The sequence below is a fragment of the Conger conger genome, chromosome 18, assembly GCF_963514075.1.
Source record: "Conger conger chromosome 18, fConCon1.1, whole genome shotgun sequence".
Classification (NCBI taxonomy): Eukaryota; Metazoa; Chordata; class Actinopteri; order Anguilliformes; family Congridae; genus Conger; species Conger conger.
Window position 1 is genome coordinate 12,539,226 of NC_083777.1, and position 26,948 is coordinate 12,566,173.

Below are 26,948 nucleotides of genomic sequence, written 5' to 3' on the forward strand. Positions count from 1 at the left end.
TCTGGTTTTAAACAATAATGTGAAGACCTTGTGCAATCACTTCTTTCTCGATTGTTCTCACGCACATCAATCCGCAGGATAAGGTATTTTTCATTTTAATTCAGAAATGGGAAAAAAAATTACTTTCATAAATGTAGGTACAGTATGATACAGCAACTCTGTCCCGCATTGATATTCTTTTCTCGATCACTGCGGCAGTACTGTTATCCCAAACTTCAGATGGACCAGTACCCACATAAAATAAAGGAAAGCAGGGAAGACCTACTGAGGAGAATAAAGTACACTTCAAATAACATACAAATGGAATGGAACCTGGAAAAGCTGTGTCATGCCACTGCTGTTACCGGCAACGCAGGGAATATGGACATAGCCGTGAGTGAAAGCGGGCTTGGACCACATATCAAGTGTTTGAAATGAAGTTCAGATGAAGACAATGCCGAATTAAACAAGATTACTCCTTTAATCCAGAGGCAAAAAATGCACCAGGAGGACAATGTTTACACAAAGTATGACTGAAGTCTGAAAGTTTACTTCATCAGCCCATCATGGGAGGTACATTTTTTGCCTCAGGAATAAACAACTAATCTTATTCAATTATGAATCTGAACTTAATTTTTAATATCGTGACCACATCGTATCGTGAAACCAATATTGTGTATTGTATTGTGAGTTGATGTAGCATCCCACGCCTACTATTAAATTAAATGCACCTTCAATTTATAAAGAGACTTAAATATTTCCTTTTTTTAATTCCCCCAAAAATAAATTCAAAGAATGTTGTACACTGGGGTTTCCGCGCTTACGCTAGCAGTAAATAAACACAAACACATTAACAATTAAACCCTGCAGGGAAAGGCCGTCAACAAGAGGTTTTAAAATTAATGGCACTACTAGGCCTGACACAGGCGACCCATCCAGTGAGTGTTGTTTCACAATTTATCTGGGCTATATAACCCTCGACTACATCCGGAATTGGTTAGCAAATGAAATCAAAGAATTATCAAAAGAAACCCTAAAGGATCACATATAGCTCAAAATGGCTTGCTGCCATAAGGACTAGCATGAAAGAAGGTAGAATCAGAAATCAAACCAGTGTGGCAGTTACTGCATCTTGTAAGCCCAAAAGGCAGGCCGATATCACACCCTGATTGCTCTCAATGATCAATTAAGAGCCAATCCCCACACCCGGAGGTAATAACCCTCTAATAATCTAATAACCCTCCAATCAACTGGAATTTCAATATGCCGTAAAAAAAACGAATCCAAAAATGTGGAAAGAATCCCAAAATAAGCACACACCTTATGAAAGCAACATTGGAGAAATGAAATGCATAACAATTTTAATTTAAAACTCTCTAAAACTTAATAAAATCAGTTTAATAGTGCCTATAACAAACAGTGTTTATTTGATTTGGTTCTCAGGGTATAATAAAGAAAATAAATATTTCAAATAACTGTTATCCATTGAAAGACAGATCCTGGCAGAGGTTGCTCTGCCACACGACCCTACCAAAGTGGCTATTTCCCTGTGCTGACATGGCTTAGAGAGCATTCACTAAAAATACAACGGCCCTGACAACACATACAAACAGCATCGTAAATATATGTGACATTTATGCGATGCAGTCACAATATGTTACTCTTTGAAGAAACTGGGTCAACATACAGTAACGTGTATTCCCGTTTCCAATGTTTTAACTGAAGCCAGTTCAGAAAGGAAGAAGTGTGGCCGCAAGCAATGGCCTGCACTGAGAGGAAAAAACGATATGTGGTGACACTCTACGAAATAAAATGACAGTGGAGGTGCATTTTTGTTCTTCAAAGATCACATTTTGTGTACCGATACCCCAGCGACAAGCATTTGTACCTTTTTAAGGCACTTTTAATACCTTTATTTCTGAGAGTACATTTTTACAGCACAGTACATTCTTTTTTAAATCTATTTGTTGGTCTTCATACAGATGTGTAAGATACCACATCCTGGGTGTACCTGGGTCTTGTTCATTTCCTGCTTACAGGACTGCTTCCACTGGACGGTTTGGTGGATCCTATTTGGTGTCGATCACCTGACCGATGACTTGCATTCTCTTTGGTTAGTTTTGAATGAATCCATATTTTTGCCATTGTGTGTTTGTCAGGCTTTGAATTTTCTGTTTTTCTATTGTCTTAGAATCCCTAATAGATGCTTTCAATATGATGAATGCTTTTATTGTAACAATAATGGTCTCCCTTCTCCTATTCAACAGCTGTGACTGAAATAACTTACCTCCATATAGCTGCTTTATACAGAGATTTCCATGACTCTTTTTAAGGCAGGACTACACATTTGTCATCTGTTTTCCAATGGAACTTCCCTACAAACCCCCCTTATGAGTAAGAGTGATGAAATGTAATCATATCCCATGTCACATGAACACTCTCTTCTTCTAAAAATAAATAAAAACTTGAGATAGATCTTTTTTAAGGACTTAACAATACCTAAACCTAAATTCAGAACTGTGACAGCCTTGTGCTGGGAACTTAATAGAGCTTCGGAGCACAGTAAGTAATACATTTTTGTACTGAAATTATTCTACATTTTTTCAACTGACGGAAGAGCTTACCATAAAATACATTTCTTGATAAAAGAAAATGAACGAATGACACTATTTAGGCTGAACTTTGCCTTTAGAGCAGGCTACAAAGCTTAAAACAACATCTTAATTCCTAACCATATTATTATATTCTTAACCACAATACCACTGTTACATTAGCTTCTAGCACATTCTGGGGAAAGCACAATCACCGTTTGCATCGTGACAAACGAGCTGTTTCCCTGCCGAATAGCTGGAAGCACGTGCGCTGACTCCCGAGAGCTGGCTTCCCGGTGACCTGAGATATTTCTGTGTCTAAGTGGCGTTTGAGTTACAGCTGGTCGCCAGGGGAACGCTGTAGCGGAGATATACCACGCTCTGGGCCGGTCACGTTCTCATGCTATGGAGGTAAGCTGATAGGGACATGGCCCCTCTCTCTGCAGGCTGTGTCGTGAGTCACCAGACTCCATGACTGGAGCACCAGGGATCCACCGAGGAATATATAGGGACTCGCCAGTGGAAACTAACTAACACAGATGCTGTTCCCTGCACTTTAAGTCACTCACTCATCTGTTGTGTTTAGAAATAAACACGCATGCATGCACGCACACACACGTACAGCCTGTATTTTATCTTTTCACTTTTCAATTTCCAGGGTCAGAGAAAATGTATTAATATTTATGAAACATCCGTATATAGCATGTCTAGGCACATAAATCTAGAGGTGCAGTCAAGAGAATGTTTTCAGATGGTTGAAAGCACAAATGAGTTATTTTAGCTCTCTAGTTTATGGCCTCCTGCGACCCTGCATCCCCAAATGAGGACATTACATTTCTCTGAGCTTTGTACAGTATTTATCTTAATTTAAGAGACATTCAGTTAAAATTAAATTACATATATATATACTGGAAATATTTTCACTACAATATGTTTTTGTCATCCAAGACACTTTTCAGGAAGTTAAATATCAAATCTTACAAACCCAGAATACACTGATTCTTCAGGAGCTGAAATCTATGAAAGTGTCTGCTACTGCAAATGCCAAAATGTATGAATGTACCATTGTATAGATGGGTAGCACTGGAAGCTACGCCGGACTAGTCTGAACAAGCTGCCAGTCAGCTGTACTCCTGACTCAGAGTCATGGAGAATGGGGTGGCAACTCTATAAGGACTCCATAAATTGGGTCTGAAAGGCCATTTAAAGCTGGACCGTGTAGGGGGGTCAAAGGTCGAGTACGCCTGGAGTGGACCGCGGCTCAGGCCAGCCGGCCTGTCCACTCCGTCTAAACGCACCGTCGAAGAAATGTCACCGCCGGCGACCGGCGCAAATGACGGTAATTGCTTATCTTTCCAGTTTCACGAGGCTGTCCTTGCTTTGCGGCACGGTTCAGCAAAGGGGACAAAGCGCTGCTGTAGCCTCGCCGCTTTAATGCGCTCATGACTCTCCGAGTCTGTCGAGGAATAAGAGCTTAGCAATGCGTGTCATCACAACCGCCTGCCAGGGTGGGGAGACTCCAGATAGCGGCGGACTGCCGCTGGACACAAACTATCCCACACAGATAGGAGAGGGGCTGCTGTCGATTGGCACAGCTTGAAATGAGGTTAAACGGCCCTATCTGCCGAATATGTGACCCCGGTCTATTTTTACACAAAGCGATGACAGCACCGTTTCCCTCGAGAGAGAGAGAGAGAGAGAGAGAGAGAGAGAGAGAGAGAGAGAGAGAGAGAGAGAGAGAGAGAGAGAGAGAGAGAGAGAGAGAGAGAGAGAGAGAGAGAGAGAGAGAGAGAGAGAGAGAGAGAGAGAGAGAGAGAGGACAGATTCTTCCCAAATTTCACCGTGTGGATGCTAAATACGTCATCAACAGCTCATATGATACGGACGTCATTTTGAAATATCATGGTACAAAGAACAAATACAACAACAACAATGACAATAAAAAGCGTACCGTCTACTTTTGGTATTTTTCCGACAAATACATTTGAACAGAACTGCTTGCTAGCTTTGAGGAAGGTGAATGGTTTTCAGTGGCGAGTTTGAAATTTCAGTCCTGTCCTGCCGGGATGTTTTAAACTGTCAAAATGTATGCAGGTCACAGATGATGCAGTTGTTGATGCACTAGGAAAGCTTCACTGCTGTTGTTTTATTAGTTTATTAGTAAACGTGTAAGATTTGACACATCATATGCAGCAGAACAGGTTACAGAAAAAAAATGGACCATTGAAAAAAGAAAAAGAAGGTTTAATTTCACAGTAACTCTGTGACTTGTTAACAGTTCATTGAGGTATTTTAAGGCAATTCTTGTATAATAACTTGTGTTATGTTAACCTTTGTGCCAGCTCATCCTACATAAATCAGCAAAGCCATTGCAACTCAATTTGATTAAACGACACCGTGCACAAAACACGGATCTAATGAAACCCAGTGCAGCCTGTAAGAATTCAAATGAGCATTTTCATGCTCATGTTATGTAGTGCAATCTGGATTCAGGCTAAGACTGCAAAGGAAATATGCTGCTCCATTATGCTCAATTATCTGCGGCAAAACCCTGAAAACAGGCCGCTCGGATATTCAGGGCATTTCCCCGAGACCCACTTCCAACAATTCCTTCTGAGGTGTCATTTCTCCCATTCCGACATCTGCTCTCCCATTCCAGGCCTAATCTCTGTTTTTCTAATCTTTTCCCACAGGAACATGCTGGTGTGTGGTGGAAAATATAATAGCCAATGGAAACTGAAACGACCCAATCTAAACCTGTTCACACATTTCGAATAAGCCATCGCGAAAGATTTAATCGAGATACCAAAAAGAAAGAGCCGGAAATGCTTTTCTTTTCTCTAAATCTGAACTCATTTTTCCCCAAAGAGAATGCAGTCACCTGGGAGACAATGACTCGGCACAAATTTAAAAGGCCCACACGCATCAGAGTTCTCACCCTGGTTTTAGAATCTAAAACGGCCACAAAATGTTCCCAAAGAGCAGTGACGTAGGTTTTGTGCCCCAACCCCGCCCCCAGAGCCCAATTCCCCCTCCGCCGCCTGTGGTCAGCTCTTTGTGTTGACATTTAGCAACGTCATCAGATAATTATGCAAAAACATACGTCCCACAGGGAAATTATTTTAACAAACCTCTCTGAAAAATAGCAAATCACAAATCACAAAGCTCCAGGATAATAAGAATTAGCTTGCTTGTATTCGTGTCTGCATGTGGGCCTTGAATGGATTGAAAAAGAAAAGGGAAGGAAGGCAGGTCTGAACAACGGAACTGCCAGCAAGACGACCCCCCAAAACCCTGGGACTCACCAAGCAGGAGCACCGCCCTGGTCAGGCCGTAGACGTCGATCATGGCCCACAGGGGCCCGGCGGTGTGGACCCCGCTGAAGAACAGCATGGGGCCCGAGTCGTTGACGCGGTAGAAGACGCGGCCCTTCTTGTCCACCCAGAAGGCGATGACGCTCCCCTCATTGGCCAGTTCCTCGGGCAGGGCCTTGCCCCAGAAGCCGTTCTGGGACACCAGGTCGGGGCAGGCATATTTGGGCAGGCTGTCAGGGTTGATGCGGGATGGGTCCTTGGTGGTGAAGCCCAGCCTTAGGGCTCCGCTCCAGCATGACTGCTTCTTGGTGATCTGTGGAAGCAGAAGAGGCTCACGGGCCTGTGGGCCATACATACTGCTTCCTGACAGAAAGACTACATTCCACTGTGATAATGGGACCTTTAAACACTTCACATCACCGCCTGAAGCCTAGTAAATGAATGGTAAATGATTTGCATTTATATAGCGCCTTTATCCAAAGTGCTGTACAATTGATGCTTCTCATTCACCACACTCACACACCGACGGCGATTGGCTGCCATGCAAGGCGCCGACTAGCTTGTCAGGAGAATTTAGGGGTTAGGTGTCTTGCTCAGGGACACTTCGACACAGCCCGGGCAGGGGATCGAACCGGCAACCCTCCGACTGCCAGATGACTGCTCTTACTGCCTGTCCCCCTAGTGGCTAAGATACATGACTGAAGCCTGAAAGGTTGGTGGCACAAGCCCCGGTGTAGCCATGATAAGATCCCCACAGCTGTGGGGCCCTTCAGCAAGTCTTTTAACCCCACATTGCTCCAGGGGGCTGTGCCCCCTGCTTACACTAATCAACTGTAAGTTGCTTTTGGATAAAAGTGTCAGCTAAATGACAAATTATTATTATTACATCAATGAGCTGGGCTGAGCGAGGCAAGGGTTTGCTGCAGAATGCAGCAGCCTCGTCCAAAACTATAAAACTTGTAAAAATGTTACTGTGCCTCAAACAGTAGTTTATTATAGCTATGAAGTGCATTTGCATTGCTAACTACAAGCAGCAACAGCACAAAGGTGCTTCCTGGGTGCCAAAGGCACAAACAGAAAACCCCCCGGAGTAGTAGCTGCTATTTTTGCAGCCTTATCTCCAGCAAACCACGGAAACAACATTGGCAAACCAGCCGTGGCAGCTGGGAAGGCATGCGTGTGGCAGTGCGGGCGCGGCTCCATCCCTATCAGCAGTGGAAACTCGCAACTCTCCTGCGGCCCACACATGAACAAGACCGCGCACGGCGGGGAAAAGCAAAGCAGGCAGCATTTACATGCCAGTGAGAGGGGGGGTTGAGACCGACATCCTTACACAACATAATGGCGAGAACAAGCCAGTCAGCCCTGCGATGCTCACCTTTTCTGCCCACTAGTGTACCTACCGCTTAGTTTGCCTAAAAGCAGCCTGTAGCGCAGTGGGTAAGGTACATTACTGGGACCCGCAAGGTCGGTCCCTAAGTTCGATCCCTGGTGTAGCCACAATAAGATCTGCACAGCCCTTGAGCAAGACCCATAACCCTGCATTGCTCCCGGGGAGGATTATCTCCTGCTTAGTCTAATCAACTGTAAGTCACTTTGGATAAAAGTGTCAGCCAAATGACATGTAATGTAATGTAAAATAGTATCTAGCACCATATCAAGCTTGGTCTTGAAAACACCCAGTGTTTCTGCCTCCACTACCTGTCCTGGTAAGCTATTCCACACAGTGACCTTTGCCAGTTTCCATTTATGCCCCCTCCCTGAGGTACCTTGAGCTTGACCTGCTCGTAGGGAGCCACGGGGCGGTTGCTGAAGGTGATGGCATTGCAGAAGCTGGACTGCCTCTTGACGGCCCTCTGGGACAGGTCCATGACGATCTGGGAGCCCTTGGCGTTGGGGTGGAAGAGCAGGGGGCTGGCCGGGAGGGCAGAGCCAGAACACGGCAGGCTGGAGAGGCAGCGTTTGGGCTTGTGGTGACATCGGTGTGAGGAAACGGGAAACGGACCACCCAGAGTATCTAAGAGAAATGCAGAGCAGCGGTGTTACCATGGTACCGCTTTCTTCAGCGTCATGTGACAGAACGGAGTCTGACTTCTTCTGAAGGTTCGAGGCAGGATACAAGAATGACAATGTAAGCTGATTTCCCCAAAAATACTACATTTAATTTGCTTGCTTTAAACTTAGCATGAAGCCACAATGCTAACACGGTGAACTTGCCAACACAGAACTAATCCAATCAGTTCTCAGAAAAAAATAGTGCATTTCTTCCAGGGCTGGAACTCTCATTTAAATTCAGGTACTTATCTTAAAATGCACATAATGTTCTATGAGCAATTTAACATGAATGGGTTTTGATTCATTTCCTAAACTGACTGAACTGAAATTGAACTGACCCTAACCCTAGTTTCTTCAATGATATGAAGCATATGACAAAAGCCTTCAGCTGATTTTAGAAAATAAATAACACCAGAAGCCTCGAAAGGTCACAGATGGAACTGTCCTCCCCAGGACTTTACTGCAATCAAAGAAGATTCCAGAAAGAACACATACAAATTATACTGCCAGATTCAGAATCCTAGGTTCATAAAATGGCCCCTGCTGAAGCTTGAACATAATTACAAAACTAAGCAGAGTGCCATGTTCATGCCCGTTTTTTTCAAGTAAGAATTTATTTCCAAAGCATTATTATTATGTTGTTATTGGTGCAGTGTTGTTTATTTATTTATTTATTTACCAGGTACAGCGCACATTAATCAACAGCTAATTTTCATCTGTAGTCCCTAACCTGCAGGTCTTTGGACTGTGAGAGGAGACCGGAGTACCTGGAGAAAACCCACACAGACATGGGGAGAACATGCAAACTCCACACAGACACGGGGAGAACATGAAAACTCCAAACAGACACAAAGAGAACATGTAAACTCCACACAGACATGGGGACAACATGCAAACTCCAAAGAGAAAGGACCGGGTGGGGCTCGAACCCAGGACCTTCTTGTTGTGAGGCAACAGTGCTACCCACTGCACCACCACACCCCCCAATATGTTGTTCTTAGTCTTGTTGTATTTTTCACTGTATTCATATGTAAACTGTAATTCTGTATAATTTCATGCAAAAACTCAAAAATTCACAAAAAGCACATCAAGAAATGGATCCAGGAATTATTTAGGTTTTCCCTGTGAACACTAATATTGGTATTCTCATAGAGGTCAGGAGCAGTGAGAAACTCCTGCAGAATTAGGTAATTTCAGTAATTGCTCTTCTCTTGTAACACCCTTCGTATTTTTGTTTTGAGAGACAAGGCCAAATTGGCACTGGACATGAGTGAGTGGCAGGCCCAAAGAGTTCTCATCAAGGCTTACAGCGTGCTCTTCTGCCAACTGCAGAAGTTCAAGGATGGGACACGCCGTTGTATCCAAGGAGAGCTGGACTGTTGTTCAGCCTTCGCAATCAATGTCACAAAACACATCCGCTTTGGATGGGAGTTGAAACTCAAAGTTGAAGCAAATGAAGTCAACTAGATTAACAGTTAGCAGTGGAAAAGTATGTTCAACAAGTTCAACTTAGCTATAAAAATGTATGACAAGAATATAGGGTAATAAACAACATGATTGATGTAATATACATAGCTTTCACACAACCGAATCTTATCCCTTAAAAATTGTGTCAATGTGTAAATCTGTGTATTGCAATTAATTTAATACAAACATCAAAATTACATAAGCCTGCACTCAAACATTTTAATACTCACATTCACATTTCATATAAGGTTAAATGTAAAAATATGAGTATTCCTCTGGCTAAACAGTTGCTACTTCAAAGCCATGACAGCCAGGCTTTGGGGGGCCAACCGGCAGCAATGATATTAGAAACCCAAAACCATTGGATGCAGTTCATGCTTAACTAATTGCAAGGAGACAGCATGAATGGCCGCTTTATGAATGGAGCGTGAGCAGGTGTGCGAAAAAACAACAAGCCTTTTCACACAGCCAATCCTCGAGGTGCTCAACGTCTTAAGAGAAAGGAAATCTGATTGGAATTCAAAGCACCCTTCACCGCGTTGTCCACTGAGCCTCGCAGAACACACAACATGACAGCTGAAAATATGTATTTTTGTCACGGTTCTGTACATTCTAATCTTTCAAAATACTGGCTCACAGTTTAGACCAAAGTTGTCATAGTGACAGGGTGGGTGGTGCATCCACCAAAGTCATCACTTATTGTATTCATTGCTGGGTTGGTAGTGCGTATTTCATAACAAAGCATGACAGTCTGCTTTTCATACCTGACTTAAAAACAGCGATAAGACAGAGAGCCCCCAAGCAACTGGTGCCACTGAATCAACAAGCCTACCATTTAGTTAGTCTGACCTTGTGTTTTTACCTTCCCGCTCCCGTTTTCTTTCATTACTCCACCTGAAGGACACAACTTCTACTTCTGTGGCACATTTTCTGAAGTGCAAAAAAAAACCCTGTTTTGGCTGAAGAATCATCGCAATTAATGAAGAAAATTGGAACCAAACTCTTGCCTGTCTAATGGTCCTGGAAGCTCTGTCAATGCTATTCTTGAGAAAGTCCTTCAACTCTTTTCTGATTCCCACAGCCCACGCACAATCCACAAAGTTTTGGAGCCTGCAGCTCAGACAATCTGTCTGGTACAGATCTGTGAAGTGCTATAATGTTCGGTAGATGCGTAGGATGAGGTAGCTTATCTCTCTCAAAGGGGAGATATTCATGCAGAAATGTGTACACCTCCCAATTGGAGCTAATATTGGAAATCCATGTCGCCCTCCAGAAGGACACCGTGTTTGTCATTTAACAGGACACAAAACAGTGATTTATCGATTCACTCAAACCAGATAATGTTTATGAGCTGTGCGCTTGGAAGACTTGTACAGTAAACCTCATGTTAACCTATATCCAGGCCTCTTTGCTCTCCCTTTGTTGGTCAAAGATCAAGTCATCTGTCATTTTCACCATTACTTCTGCCATGACACAATCTGCCTTCAGAACAAGGTCAAAATTGTTTCCTTAATATGTACTATTAAAAACAACAACAAATCAACGAAAGGCACAATTCAGAATTCACAAAATAATTCCTTCAAGAGGCTAGTGCCAGTCATCATAATATGGAATAAAATTGTCATTACTTCCTTTTGCTGATGAAGCCAAAATTGAAAGTCTTACATACTTAGTGGGACACTATCAAGACTTTCCCTCTACATCAAAATGTAATTATGATTTTAAGGCTGTATATCTAAAAATGTAATTAAATAATTTTTCTATTTAAATCTTTTATCCTGACAGCCTACACCAAGATGCCCAGCAGCCGTTGTGACAAATCCACTGTGTGTGTCTGTGACCCTTCCTACTGATCACTGTGACATTTACTGTGTGTGTCTGTGACGCTTCCTACTGATCACTGTGACATTTACTGTTTGTGTCTGTGACCCTTCCTACTGATTACTGTGACAAATCCACTGTTTGTGTCTGTGACCCTTCCTCCTGATCACTGTGACAAATCCACTGTTTGTGTCTGTGACGCTTCCTACTGATCACTGTGACATTTACTGTTTGTGTCTGTGACCCTTCCTACTGATTACTGTGACAAATCCACTGTTTGTGTCTGTGACCCTTCCTCGTGATCACTGTGACAAATCCACTGTTTGTGTCTGTGACCCTTCCTCCTGATCACTGTGACAAATCCACTGTGTGTGTCTGTGACCCTTCCTACTGATCACTGTGACAAATCCACTGTGTGTGTCTGTGACCCTTCCTACTGATCACTGTGACATTTACTGTGTGTGTCTGTGACCCTTCCTACTGATCACTGTGACATTTACTGTTTGTGTCTGTGACCCTTCCTACTGATCACTGTGACATTTACTGTGTGTGTCTGTGACCCTTCCTACTGATCACTGCGACATTTACTGTGTGTGTCTGTGACCCTTCCTACTGATCACTGTGACATTTACTGTGTGTGTCTGTGACCCTTCCTACTGATCACTGTGACATTTACTGTGTGTGTCTGTGACCCTTCCTACTGATCACTGTGACATTTACTGTTTGTGTCTGTGACCCTTCCTACTGATCACTGTGACATTTACTGTTTGTGTCTGTGACCCTTCCTACTGATCACTGTGACATTTACCTGTGCTGTGGTCACAGACAATAAATCACTTTAAATATGACATTTTCCTCAAAACAGATATACTACTAATTAATACGGCATATTAATTTATTTGAACTTGCACTTTGTAAGTCACTCAAATTAACGTCATCAATTTTAAATTATTAGTTTGTTGATACATAAAACATATAGTTTCTGAATTATTGTGAAAAGTTCAATCACTTTTCACAGGACTTAAGTCATGGTCCAGTAATATATTTACCATCTGATGAGCACATTTCCACCAGAAATTCAGGTTGTTTCAAATAATATTTATACCTGGGCTGGCAGTTGGTGGGCTGTGGATCAAAATTTGTTTTTTATTATTATTAATTTGTAATTCATGAACTCAAATGAGAGAAAAAATTGATTTACTTCCAGTAGAGATTCACATTTCCATACTACATTGTAATGTAATGTAATGTACATTGTATTTGCAGGTGTAGACCCGACTACATTGTACCTGTGGGTGTAGACCAGTCTACATAGTATCTGCAGGTGTAGACCAGTCTACATTCTATTTACAGGTGTAGACCAGACTACATTGTATCTGCGGGTGTAGACCAGACTACATTGTATCTGCGGGTGTAGACCAGACTACATTGTATTTACAGGTGTAGACCAGACAACATTGTATCCGCGGGTGTAGACCGGTCTACATTGTATTTACAGGTGTAGACCAGACTACATTGTACCTGCGGGTGTAGACCAGTCTACATAGTATCTGCGGGTGTAGACCAGACTACGTTGTATCTGCAGGTGTAGACCAGTCTACATAGTATCTGCAGGTGTAGATCAGTCTACATAGTATCTGCAGGTGTAGACCAGACTACATTGTATCTGCAGGTGTAGACCAGACTACATTGTATCCGCAGGTGTAGACCAGACTACATTGTATCTGCGGGTGTAGACCAGACTACATTGTATCTGCGGGTGTAGACTAGACTACATTGTATCTGCGGGTGGAGACCAGTCTACATTGTATTTACAGGTGTAGACCAGACTACATTGCTGCAAACTTTGATGAATGTTGCAAGGAAATAATTTACATTTAGGCACTGATTAAACAATACTGATACCAACCGTGATTGAGACCGGGAGTGGAGACATCTAAAGTTCAGTGTTCAGTCAGCTTGGGTTTACTTACAAGTCAGAGTTAAGGAGAAGTCAAACTCACTTTGGAACATCAATTTTAATGATACTAAATGTTGATTTAACTCTCCTAGGTTTTGGGTCAATTTGACCCCATTTAGTGTTTGACATCTCTTAAAAATTTCATTTTCAGTTTCATTTTGATACTGTATGATTTTTCTAATTTTCTAATTTGGTGGGATTAAATGGTAAATATGCAATAAACATACAGCTATGCTGTACGTCCTGTACCAACTTTGCATACAAATGTGTTGTATGATGTTTTTCTGACCCTCTGTAACTGTATAAAATGTAAGAAAATATACAACTTACTCGGATGATTCTGGTGGCACTTTCCCATACAGGTGCCAAACTTTCACTTACTGCACCGTAGGCTGTAAAATTAGATGTTTCTCACAAATTTTTCATATTTATGGATAAAAGGCTAGTCATTTTGGAAACAATAAGAAGTCGACAACCAAAGTGTCAAAACATTTCTATTACAATAATTGTGTGTTTATTTAAACTGTTGGGCACAATTAGACCCCAAGCAAAAAAGCAGTCATAAAATCTTAACACAATAGGAGGGTTAATTACAGCTATGGCATGTTAATCAGTCTGATCATCTTCTTGAATAATAACTCACAAGCCCACAGTCATGCAGTAATACATTTTCAAATAATAGTCCCAACTGGGTCCATACTGTATAATTAATCTAAATTTCAACCTTTTCCACTTCGGTTGGTTTAATATCAAACTAGATTATTTTAATGTTCTTACTATTAATTTAGCAACATGTTTTCCGGACAGATGAGAGATTTGTAAGTTAGCAAACAGGCTATGTATGAGCCAGGGCTCATACTGCCTGTAAATATTTGGCCGAGATTCAATCAAAACCAGTCCAACAATTAAAAGCATTTTCTTCACATAGTTTGGCAAGTTCAGCAATCACTAAATCTGTATTTACGAGAAGAAGTAACACACAAAGATTATTTCAACGTCAAATTTAAGAACAAATGTCGAATGAATACAGGCCTTTGCTGCTTGTCAGGAGCAGTATCTTAAATTATGGTAGGATGGCAGCACTTAACGACCAGTAAGCCACTGCAAGGTTAAAGAGAGCTGCCTGTAGGGTGAACAGGTTAAACAATGGCTCTTCCTTTCACCACAGAAGCCTGGCCTTTTCAACTGACAAACACAGCCCCAGGAGCAGGTCTCATTGACCTCTACCTGGCTCTCCCCCAACCCCCAAAGTCCTCCCCCACCCTGGGAGCAAACATACATCTATACAAAGCATCACTCTTTTTACATCCACCAGGCCTGGCCTGCTAATCTGGGACAATTACTCCCCCCGCCCCCCTCGTGCGATAGACTAGCTGTCAAGTCGAGTCACTGTTAGGCCTGACCAGGGTGACAATGAATGCTGATGAGTGTTTCGATGTTAGGCTCTCATAATTTCTATCAGTCATTTATAATGAAATGGAGCTGAAATCTCTTTCAGTTACGGTCAATGTGACTCAACGTACAACAGGACACAAAAACCGGAAGACCTGCGCGCTATCAAGAATTATGAGACATGTCTGTGTAATGTAAGCAAACCTGAGTCAGACGCAGTCCACAGTTGTAGATGGCTGAAGGAAATTACACGGTGAGCTTCTGTATGTATTTTTGCACCGTTGAGATATATTGATGAAATTATGTGGAATGGCTTCAGATATTATAAAGTATGTGGGGAAAAAAAGCAAGGAATGGACCCAATGTGTGACCCAGAACAACACCAATCAATAAAATAAGCATTTACAGTATGCTCCCAGGTTGCCATGAGCTTTCAATTTCGTCTGTACTGAAATTCAATTTGACAGCTTGGACCCAGTATGATATGATGCCATGACATTACAAAACTCTGATTTCATCAATGAAAATGTAAATGGATTAAATACTCCTCTGCATGCCAACAATACTGTATGGCCTCGGCATGTTGGAGTACTGGAGAGCACTGATTGATCAAAATGCGAAATTAGTTCCCCATTCAGGAGAAGGTCAATTATGTGAAAAAGCATAACATCATTTTCATCAACAATGACAGAGATCTGGTCAAAGTGACTCAGAACACATCAAGTGAGGCCCTGAGGTTAGAATACACCCAGACCCTGGAGTGCTAAAAACAAATAGTATGAAATGAATAATCATTGCAAAAATATTTCAGTGTTATTCGCATTTAGAACATGTTTGTTAAGAAAATGGTAATGGTATAACTTAAGAGCAAAACACCGATGAAGCTACAGCTATATGAACATACATTTTGGTACCGGCCAGAGAGAGAGAAAATAAATCTGTGTTGATTTCAAAGATATTCTCAAAGCAATGCGGGAAGTTGACAGAAAGTTATTGGAATTATTTTGATGGCTCTCCAACTACAATGTCACATAGGCAGAGATTAACTTTAGGTTAACTTTCCCCCTACAATATTCTTGACAACATATAAACAACACATATTCCATGAAGTTGTTCCAGTTAATTATGCTGAATGTTCAATTACCCCTTCACAACGTAAATAAATAAATAAATAAATACGATATCCTAGCATATATATCGACACCTACAATATACAAAAAAATATGTGCTATCCTCCTTTCACCACCACTGAAACATAAATACACACGCGCGCGCTGGTCGTTAAAAACATAAAGAATAACATAAAGAACCATTGCAATTGTGGGCAATTGAAACTGACATAAAGTCACCAGCATCCTTTTGGTGCCTTGATTAAAAACAAGTTTACATTTAAATATGCAGCTAACCCACGTACAGATGGTATAATTATACAACTCCAGCCAATGTTCTATCATTAATATGATAGGCTATAAAAAGCAGAAAGCCCGATACGCTTTTAGTCACTTTGATAACAGCATTCAAAGTTGCATTATATATCCATATACGTCTGTAACAGGATATATGTATTTACGTCGGTACATGTTCACAATAATGTATTGGTTGCATACGGTATTAACACTGTTCTGTGCCAAGAACAGAATATGTATTCCCATCTAAAACATGCTGTGCTTTTTGCCTTACCGTACAAGGTATTTCGAGTTATCTGACCTCCCATTACACGATTCAAGGTGAGCTCTTGTCTGTTATTTTTATTTCTTAATATTCTAATATTCTACGTCTGGCTATAGAGCAAAATTCCCCGCCGACATGTCGTACATTCGGTCTTTCACACGCAGAGATACCGAGGCACCCCACTCAGAATAACGACCATGAGCCGTTTACTCTTGACGTTGTGTCTTCAGCCACAACCTACAACAGCACATTGAAATTAACATAAAATGCGAAAGCGGAGGCGGAGCCGTAGTAGGGTATTAACGCCATCGGTGCCGCACGTGCGCGGACAGCAGCCTGCTCCTGCGCTATTGGACCATGCCGTCACAGTGTGTTCCAATAAGTGCATAAAACTGACACATTAAAATTGCTTTGAAAATAATAATAATAACAACGAATAATAATACTAACGACAATAATAATAATAATAATAATAATAATAATAATAATAATAATAATAATAATAATACATATGATTAATAATAAACAATTTTATATTACCTTTATAGGATCTGATAAAGGTACAATAAAGTTGTTTTTTAAATATAGGTGATTATTTCACACCCCTATCCCAAGTAACATACAGAATTAATTTCACACAAGCCACTGAAATAACTGAATAAAACTGGATATAATGTTATAGAATGTCAGTAGGGAGCTTAGTTCATTCAGCTTGGGTCCTCCAGGATCAAAAGTTGCCACGTTGCAAAGGTACAAGCTGACTTCTTGAACAAACTAACCCCTCTCCGCGTTGTTCTTGCAGTGTGTCTTCCATAACGACAATTTGTTTATTAGAAACGTGTGTCGCAAGGCAAGAAACGATGGGATGAAAGAAAGCTCCCTGTTGATGGATTAGCTATTTTTCTGGCAGAACTCAAACCGAGCTAGCATACCCAGACCACACCACTCCTGCCAGACCGCGTGTTGCCTTGGTAAAGCGTTGGAAACGATTAGTCTGGATTTGGCAACGCTTGAACCCAGCAAATGCTGCTTCACTCTAAGCTTCGACACAGCCTGCCGTAACTTTTTAGATGGCCAGGCAGGCTAGCTGTGAGGCCTTGTGTGGCCACTGACCTCAGCTGTCAGATACTGACCCTGACAGCTTCTCACATGGGGACCACTTTTAATTGCCTCTCAGAGTGTATCATTAATATTCAAGAAAATATATGGCAAATATCTCTGTGTAAATCATTATTTTAATCAGTAGAATCGAGTCCAAGACCTTATCATCCGCAAAAGCATTGTTCTGGCAGCAGAGGCTGTTGATTCCATGTTGACGGCTTTAAGAGAAGACTCGATTAGACAGGAATGGACACAGAAGGGCTGACGAGGTTCAATAATTTTACCCTGATCACATAACAATATGTATTGTATTACACAAATGGAAAGTGATACATCTTTCAGCTTCAAAGTGAGCCCTGCTTAGTATTAAAGGGATTATTGGCTATCTAGTTTAAAAAATATATTTAAACATTATTTCCTCTGTGTTTTTAGTTTTGTGTAGAATTGTATATGTGCATATCTGTGGATGAATTAAATAAATGTTGAATCTGGGAGAATTTTAACCATGTAGCATTCATCATTGGTTTCTCATTTCAGCTGGTGGGAAAATAAGCATCAACAATCCAAGCAAATAATTTTCTGAGAACCTGAATTTAAATGTTGCCAAGAACATTGTCTCAAATTTGGCCTGTGGTTTAAACTCTGAATTAAGGGTTGTTTGTATCACCAAACTATGCTTGTTTCCAATCTGTGAGATACTGACTCATAAAAATATATTTTATTACATTACCATTAACAACAATGCCACATTTGGGAAAATTGGGGAGGCAAAAAAGCAAAAAAATAATGAAAGAAAACAGAACTGCCATATGGGGACTAAGCCAGCTTGCATGTAAATGGTTGGCATTTATATAGCACCTTTATCCAAAGCACTGTACAATTGATGCTTCTCATTCACCCATTCAAATACACACACACACACACACACACACACACACCAATGGTGATTGGCTGCCGTACAAGGCACCAACCAGCTCGTCAGGAGCATTTGGGGGTTAGGTGTCTTGCTCAGGGACATTTCGACACACTCAGTGTGAGATCGAACCGGCAACCCTCCGACTGCACTTACCGCCTGAGTCAATATCGCCCCTGCCTGTGTATGTATATCTTGTCAGTGTGCCAAGTTCTCAGATTTAAAGGAGAATTAATTCACAATCTTTTAAATGACTGTTTTCAAACCACAGTTCAAAATGCACTGTGATAGTGGTGATTATAATGAAGGTATAGCAATAAGCATATTGCACTGCGAGTGGCTTTGATAAATAAAATAACAATCCACATCACAGACAAAGGTGCTGGCCACTGTTGCTTTCAATTACTCTACAATCACAGTGCTTTCTCAAAGCTAAATAGAGACAATTTTATCAACCATATTGGGATGCTTCAAGATGGAAGTCAGAGGTCAGATATCGTCAACATCTCTTGGCCTTCCATCTCTAACAATGATCTAGCTGGGTGAAATAAAAAAAAAGTTCAGTGGCAGAGAATATGCAGATATCAATATCCTGATAGAAACTCAAAGATGATATTGGATATTGTTAATTTCCAAGAAACTTTCATTGGTTCAGAATAGGATATGCATATTAACAATGTGTTGAAATGTGTGTATTCTGTGTATTCCTTGAAGGAGAAGAATAATTATCTTCTTTGTCACCTTCGCATTTATGTTATTCTCTTACACGATGTTAAAACACAGTTAGCTTGTGGCTGCTTGATTAAACCAGAGTTCACCCCAGATTAAATTCTGCAACATGTTCACATCGCTACAGAAAGGGTATTTGTCACGTGTTAAACAAATATTTGCACTAGTTCACCATGTACATATTGTAAATGATTATCATTCCTCTCATTGTGTACACCGTTTTTTTGTATTGGTCCTATTAAAATGTGAGAAACTACCAAGCCTTTATTTTGAGTCATTATAACTTAAAATTTAACGTAATAACTTTGTTGGAGGCAATAAGCACTAAAAACGCTATACATCTGTCAGTCAGGGCTACAGTTCCTTGTCACATAAAACATGGCGATCACCTGTGAGCATCGTAAAGCGTCATCTTTCAGGTAATGGCGGCTCGAACATCAATCATCACACATGTAATGTGACATCCTCAATGCCGTTGCTAAGCTATAAACCTAAGAGCAATTTGCACGCATAAAATGCCGTCATTTACGAGCTGACAACTGTTTTCGCCAAGCAATAGGCTTGATGTATTAGGCAGCTACACGGACTCCCTGCGCTCTTTCCCATAATCACTGATGAACGCTTGTTATTTATTACTACTGTCTCTGTAGATATGGCTTTTATTGTCTAAATTGCCATCCCTTATTCGCTACGCATGACTATCAGCCTCAAAGCCATAATGGCTGCTGTCCGTATCGCAACGTTCGTGTAAACAAAGATATGGAAGTCTAGTTTAAGGGGCATGTGTGAATATGCAACACGTGTGCTGCATTGGAATTCCTTGTTAGAAGAAGTAGGCCTATATCTATTTAAAACTATAAATAGTAGCAGAAATAAATATATACATGTGGGAACACAGTTGGCTATTTTGATATTTTGAGAATGTATTTATTGAACACTTGCACAATATTAGGAAAAAGCCTACTTCTTAACCTGGTGAACCACCAGGTATTCAAATGACACTCAGATCAGATGGGTCTAGTCAGCTCACATATAGGATGCCTTGAACAATGCTTCATTTGTATTTTCAGCTTTGTTTGTGCAAATATCTTTGATTATTGGCAGGTGAGTACCACAAGAATATTTACCAAACAGAAACGAAACGAAACTAAACCAAAAACCAAAACAGTGCATGCGATTCAAATCGTCTTCTCTGACCTTTTGTGTTTCCACAACACACACATTATTGGTATGACCACTAAAGCAACAAATAACCACTAAAGCAAAGTCAATCAAGTTGAAGGAATGGAATCAAAAAGGACAGACTGAGAGCTATTGAGCAGAACTAGGCCAGGATGGACACATGAACAGCGTTACAATGCAATAATGTACAATAAAACAGGACTGAATCATAGTTAAACACTGGCAACATTGAACTGTTGTTGCTCTGAGCATATAGGCTATAGTGGGAACTGAGAATGGACCCCAGACTGTACACACCTTCATTCACTGCAATAATGCTATAACTCTCTGCTAACATCTCTTTCTCTGAAACAAAGGCTTATTCGATGCCTCTTCTCCCTTTTCTTCCTGAATTGGGAATGGCGAGTCCCGCTCACAATGCCGTGCTGATCACAGCCTCAGCTGTCGATTCGAGAGTTCAGCCGAGCATTGCTCTCATCCACTGCATGTGATGTCATCACTGCTTCTTTTCACTGCGTGCAGTGTGCTCATACTGTTGTATACCTAGTGGGATCGTTTGATGGCTTGCTGAGCAAATTACATTGCTGCCATTTTGAAAATTATTTTGACATCAGCTTGGATGGATAGTTTATGTAAATTAGCAATATGCAGGTTTTTTTTTTGTATTGTATTTGTATGTCTCTGTGCCATATAGAAAGCAACTTCTCGACCATATTGAGTATGAAGCTGGATTATGTGATAGGAAGCACAGGCCTTTCATGACATGCATACCCCCCTGGTTTCTTGCCACAGTCCAAAGACATGCAGGTTAGACTAACTGGTGACTCTAATTAGCCCATATATATGAGTTCATGGTGTGTGTGTCCTGCAATGGATTTGTCACCTGTCCAGGCTGTTTTGCTGCCTCTCATCCAATGCATGCTGGGATATGCTTTTCACTGAAAATTAATCCAACGCAAGTGAACCATGAAAGTATGATGTTTTATATTTTTTAGACTGTACTGCACATTATTTTTTAAATTGCAGACTACCCCTGTTTACTGAGACTGGGATTAGTATAATAGAGTCTTTAGTTAGGAGCATGACCTACCGTACATGTTACAGTAACTACTTCAACTATTTCAAAGTAAAAACAAATTTACCTTGACATTATTAAAATACTGGCTTTTATTTGTGATCAAAGATGTAAATAGCTAATTCAATGTAATATTGGGGTGGTAAGAGACCACTGTAATTGCTAGTCTGATCCATTGAGTGATAAGGTAGGTTGACATGCTAGGACATAAAGTTTCCAAATCCCAAAACTTGGGAGTTTAAATGATGATGTTTATCTATCTCAGTGACATCAATATATCACAGGCCCAAACTCCTACGGGCCTGGAACAAAAAACAGAAAGGGAGTACACAGCTGAATGCTGGGAATCCAAGTTAAAATTTGACTTAATGAGGTGGTTGTCCTTGGTACTGACACATGGGCTGCAGAGAACATACAAATGATCACTGTAAATAATGTTTTTTTTGCACGGTACTGACAGTCAGCAGGCTAGACTTTGTCAGCGGGCCTGTTCTTCCTGCAGAGAAAGGAGCCTTCATTTCAAACTCAATGTGCTGGATTTTCTTTTCTTGACTTTGCTCTATTCTCCACATTTTTAGAATTGTAATCAAATCCACTTGTGCTTAAGTGGTAATTTTTTATTAAAGGTTATTTTTACACAATTTGGTTTCACCTTACAAATTACAGCGTAATGTGTGTTATCTAAATGAATGTAGTCATATTTGGTCACATAGCCTTTCCATGATATGACTGCTTGAATTCTGTAACCCACAGACATCACCAGGTGTTGAATATCTTCTCAGGTGATGCTCTGCCAGGCCTGTACTGCGGCCATCTTCAGCTCCTGCTTGTTTCAGGGGCTAGTTGTCTTTAGGTTTCAGCATATGGAATGCATGTTCAATTAGTTTTAGATCACGTGACTGACTTGGCCAGTCAAGAATGTCCAGTTTTTGGCTTGGAAAAAGACCTTTGTTGCTAGCAGTCACTGTCTTACTATAGTATCAAGTGCCATATAATGAATTTGGAGGCATTTGATTGAACTTGAACAGAAAGGATCATTCTGTATACTTCAGAATTCATGCTGCTGCTATCAGCAGTTATATCATCAATGACAACTAGTGACCCAGTACTTGCGGCAGCCATATATGCTCAAAAATCGTAACACCTCCATCACCATGTTTCACAGATGGGTGGTTGGGTGTGTTTATCCAGAACTATGCAGGCTCTTTCAGGTACTACTTAGCAAGCTTAAACATTTTAATCCTGTATTTGCAGCTAACTCGTAGTTTGAATTTTGCAGTGCAGCCTCTGTAGTTCTATGTGAAATCTTCTGTGGACAGTAAACACTGACACAACCACCCCAATATATATAGATTCATACACTATTCAGCAATGGGAGACAGATCTACAGATGGCAGCAAGAAGCGAGGGGAGCTGCTCTTGCGGGAAAAAAGTGCCATTTTTTTAATCAGGCCTGGCCCCAAAACCACCACCGTCACCTTGATTGTTTGTGCAACGAAATAGGGCTGGGGCTGCCAAGGGGGTTGCATTGGCAAGAGAGGAGACTGTTCGAACAGAAAGAGCCATGTGCCTGTTTGGAGGTCCTCAAGCACACAAAACCCCTATTCAGCTCAGTGTTTGGATCCCTGCCCCCGACCCATGTGCAAAATATTACCAAGTAACATAAGAACATCATATGATCCAAGACAGAAAGACAGTTAAATATCAATAGAGCCTTCCAGCTTCATTTCTAGGCCAGCTGAAAGAGCGAGAGAGAGAGTCAGAGTGAGAGAATGAAGCTTGACAGAAAATCTTGAAAAATATCAGTGATAGCCCAAAGTATGAAATACAGCAAATTTCCAGGTACATGACATTTCTCCCAAGATTGTACAGAAAAGCAAGATCATACACCGAGCATATGGAACAATCCCCAGGCAAACTGTATTGGCAGAGTGCTTACTTATGGCTTCTCTCTGCAGAGGAATTCAATCAGACCTCATTTGCGCAATGGTTTAAATAAAACAGTATTCAGCTCTGCCTTGGTCCATCCACTGGAGGGCTGCGATGTAGCCCTCCTAATCCCCCTTCCCTCACTCCACACCACACTCTGCGTCACAGATGTGTAGTTATTTTTAAAAGCCAAATATTCATCCATACTTATAAAGTACATTGCTTCATGTATGGTCTGAGGGTCATTGAGGGGATGGTAGTCTCACAGACGGCAGAGCTCTGCATCCGGTTCTATACCATGAAGCTTGAAATCGCAAAAAGATTTTAAACAAGTCGCTCCTGATTTGTGTCTAAAAGGTTTGGCTTCAGGCTGCTTCCAAGCATAGCTCGAATCACAGAGATGCAGCCTTCTGGGAGGTGTCTGTGAGTATCTGTCAGTCTGCTCTTACAGACAGGTGAGACTAATAATGGACAATATGACTGACAGCTCCGGAAGTTCTTCCTGCTTGTCATGGTCTCAGTGCAGATCATTTCTATGCAAGCAGTATGGCATTGCAGTAAATGCATCACATTGCAATGCATTAACGTTGTAATAGGCTGTGATGGAAAGGATATGAAAATCTATCAGGACATCAACAAAGGAATAAGCGCACAAAGCTCAAAATTGCCATTCAGTCAAAATGCTTAGGATTAGGACACAGGGATGTATAGTCTACATGATGGAAGTATCCAAAGAACAAAATTGGCTTTAAAATTCAATTTAAATTCGCTTTTGATTGCTGTTGTTTTACAGTTGTTTGTATTCAGATTTAGTCAATACGACTCTTATTCTTCTGGGAGACATGGATAAGTAGTTCCAGTACAAGAAATGATTGATTATTCACTTAATTAATCAGTTCACTTTGTAGTTGAGTAATTGTGTATTGATTGAATTTGTTTGAACATTTGATGTTAAGTTATTGTATGAATGAACATTAAAGTGTGGCCTGGAATGCAGACATACCGATTTAAGATTGGAAGTAATTCCACAGTTCAGGTTTGATTCCCAAACCTGCCATAGATTAATTGCATGAAAAAAGAATGAAACCTGTGCTAGTCACATTCAAGTGCATCTGCTAAAAATGTCTACAAAGGAAAAAATATATATCCAGGCACTTTGTTAGGTAGTCTTATGAAGAGCACTTCAATCTCAGCTCAATCACTCAGAGCTACAGAACTGTGCAAAAATGTCATAGATGTTTATTTTTTTGTTTTCGGCATTAATGTGTCAGTAGAAAATACCACATTTTCAAAGCCGTCTTTTCCAGTACAAACAATAATCACTACGAAACCATAGAGCACTTTTATAACGAGTAATGGTGTCAGGTTTGTACCAAGAGCAATATTTACAAACATGATGTATACTCAACACAGTCAGCCCTCTGGAGAACCACAACCATGAAACCACAAAAAAAAAGTCATAATGAAAAAGAAAAATCTGGAAATCAGCTGCAACACTGACCTGAAATGATACCAGGCCAGCCCATCTGGGTTTTTGAGGAATGACAAAGCCTCTCCTCTTTGGTGATGGTAATCAGTGAGTGGTTTTAGGTTTCTCCTGAAATAACACCTACTTGGAGCTCCTCGCTCTCACAGCCTCGGGGAGGAAGGTGATCTGGGATACTGTGGGAGAGGGTTCTGAGCCGGGGCCTACACCTTGCCTCCAGAGCCCCCAAAAAAGTTCCGCAAACGCACAAGGAGGTCATTAGTCTCAGTCTCGTATCGAATGAGAAGCCAGTGTTCAGCCAGGCATTGTTATTTACACTTGGTTCCATCCTTAACTTTTGACTCACAGGAAATTAAAAAGCAGGTGATAATTCTCATTCTTCCCAATGAGTTTGGCGAGCTTCAGCAAAGCAAACTCACCAACCTTGTGTTTTGCACAGAAGAGTTACGTTTGCCTTTAGTCGTAAATCAAACTTCAGGACAGATTCTTGGATGAATCGAGGCCCATTACAAACCATCGTAATTGCAGTGCAGTTACCGTTGGTCTGTAGTCCAGCTAAGCATGACACATTTATATCAATCCACTGTGTCTCTTCCCAACATCCTATCTCAGAACTGCCTCAAAACATCTGCAATCTAGAAATCAACAGACAGCTACCTGGATCAGTATGCGGCTCCAGCTCAGTAAATTACCTTGAGGGGGAGCAGAGGAGGTCATTTTAAGAATCTTAAACTGTAGGAACATCAGGTGAGGGGGAACAGGAGAGCATCAACCCCCTAGCCCTAAATTACCCTGTCCCCCCCGATGATTTTTGTTGTGGTTGTTGGAGTGGGATCGATACGGCCCTGGCAGTAAACCATGGCAGGCCCGGGGAAGCCTGCACCAGGGTGAGAGTGACAGATGGCTGTGCGGGATGGAAATTAAGCCCTAAAATGGATGCTAATCCACGTCCTGCACGGCCAGAGGCCCGCAGTGCAGATTATGCTGTCAGCGGTGCATTAACATGGCTGGCTGTGGGAGTGTGGTCTGTGAGTGTTTATCGTTTGTGTGTGTCCGTGTTTGAGGGTACAGTGTGTGTGTGTGTGTGTGTGTGTGTGTGTGTGTGTGTGGCCAAGGGGCTCCAACAAATCTAATATAGTTTCACTGAGTTGTCATTTAGAGGCTTAAGAGAAATAATTGTCATACTTCCTTCAAAATGTGCATTGTGAGAAAATGAAAACCAAGGAATTATCTAAAGTGAGACACTCCTGTATTTACAGTACTAAATATCTGAATGAAAGATTTACCACTGTAGGACTAGGCCATCTCAGTGTGTGTTTTCTGTAACACTGGTTGGGAAAGGTTTCATACCCCAGAACTAAATGTACTATTAGTGTCTTTTGTGGAATGATTTGAATGATTTCGCAAGAATATGACAAAAGAAAGACGCTGTTTCTGCCGTTTTACTCAGTCTTGCACCTTGTTCACTTTCAGTGTGTATAATATCCTAAAGCTTTTGCTGTATGTAGTACTCCATGCTGCAAAAAGCATATTATTGATCTGTAAATGCATCTTTATCATTCGTCATTTTAACTTTCTCCTGTAACATATGACCTAAACACCAAGGGTATTTTAGGTCATATGTTGTGCCAAGCTTCTAAGGCTGTAAACAGTTTCTTTTATCTAGCCTTCTATGGGAATTAAAGTAGTTATTCATGCATGAGATCATTGTGCTAAAATTTGACTATACTAACACTGATAGAATAGAAACAGAGAGAGAGAGAGAGAGAGAGAGAGAGATGTCATTCAAAAGAGGGTCACAAAACAAATTGAAGTCATATCATATTTCTTACCATAAAAGAAAAGGATATTAAAAATTCAAAGATGAGGATACGTATATTCATGTTGCAGCTTTTATAATTGAACAATAAAAATAGCTTTTTTAGACTCCTTTTTTCATTAACGACCCACTCTCAAAGATGCCAGGTGCGTACGGGTGTGGAAAGCAAACTGGCAGATGACGTCAGATCCACAGAGACGTTTTAGACGTGTCCTGAAGTGATCTGCACTTTCCTGTCTCAAAACATGACCCTCTGGTTCTGCTTTCCCACAGAACAGAACTCATTTTGGCTCTTACGTTACACACAGGTTACAACACGCATGATCATTAACCTGACAGCCAAAACTCAACCCACATTTCAATCCTGTTTATTCCTTGTCATTTCTTATCTTCAGGATTGAAATATTAAGAATTGGAAAACACAATCACAAATGTAAGATCCATCGATTACTCATAGTTCCCAA

At 41.0% G+C, this 26,948-nt stretch overlaps 1 protein-coding gene across 4 annotated transcripts in view; it reads right to left on the reverse strand.

Moving 5' to 3' along the window:
• The window catches only part of LOC133118257 (E3 ubiquitin-protein ligase NEURL1-like), a 70,882-nt gene that overhangs the window by 32,746 nt on the left and 11,188 nt on the right, over positions 1–26,948 (reverse strand). For 3 of the 4 annotated variants that reach the window (XM_061228098.1, XM_061228097.1, XM_061228095.1), the window contains exons 1-3: positions 16,260–16,440; positions 7,654–7,901; positions 5,876–6,197 (exon numbers count right to left, since the gene is read on the reverse strand). In XM_061228098.1, the coding sequence (XP_061084082.1) occupies positions 5,876–6,197; positions 7,654–7,901; positions 16,260–16,293 (604 nt within the window). In that variant the 5' untranslated portion in view covers positions 16,294–16,440. Of the gene's footprint in view, positions 1–5,875; positions 6,198–7,653; positions 7,902–16,259; positions 16,441–26,948 lie in introns of those variants that run through there. The other variant, XM_061228094.1, reaches the window with a different exon arrangement.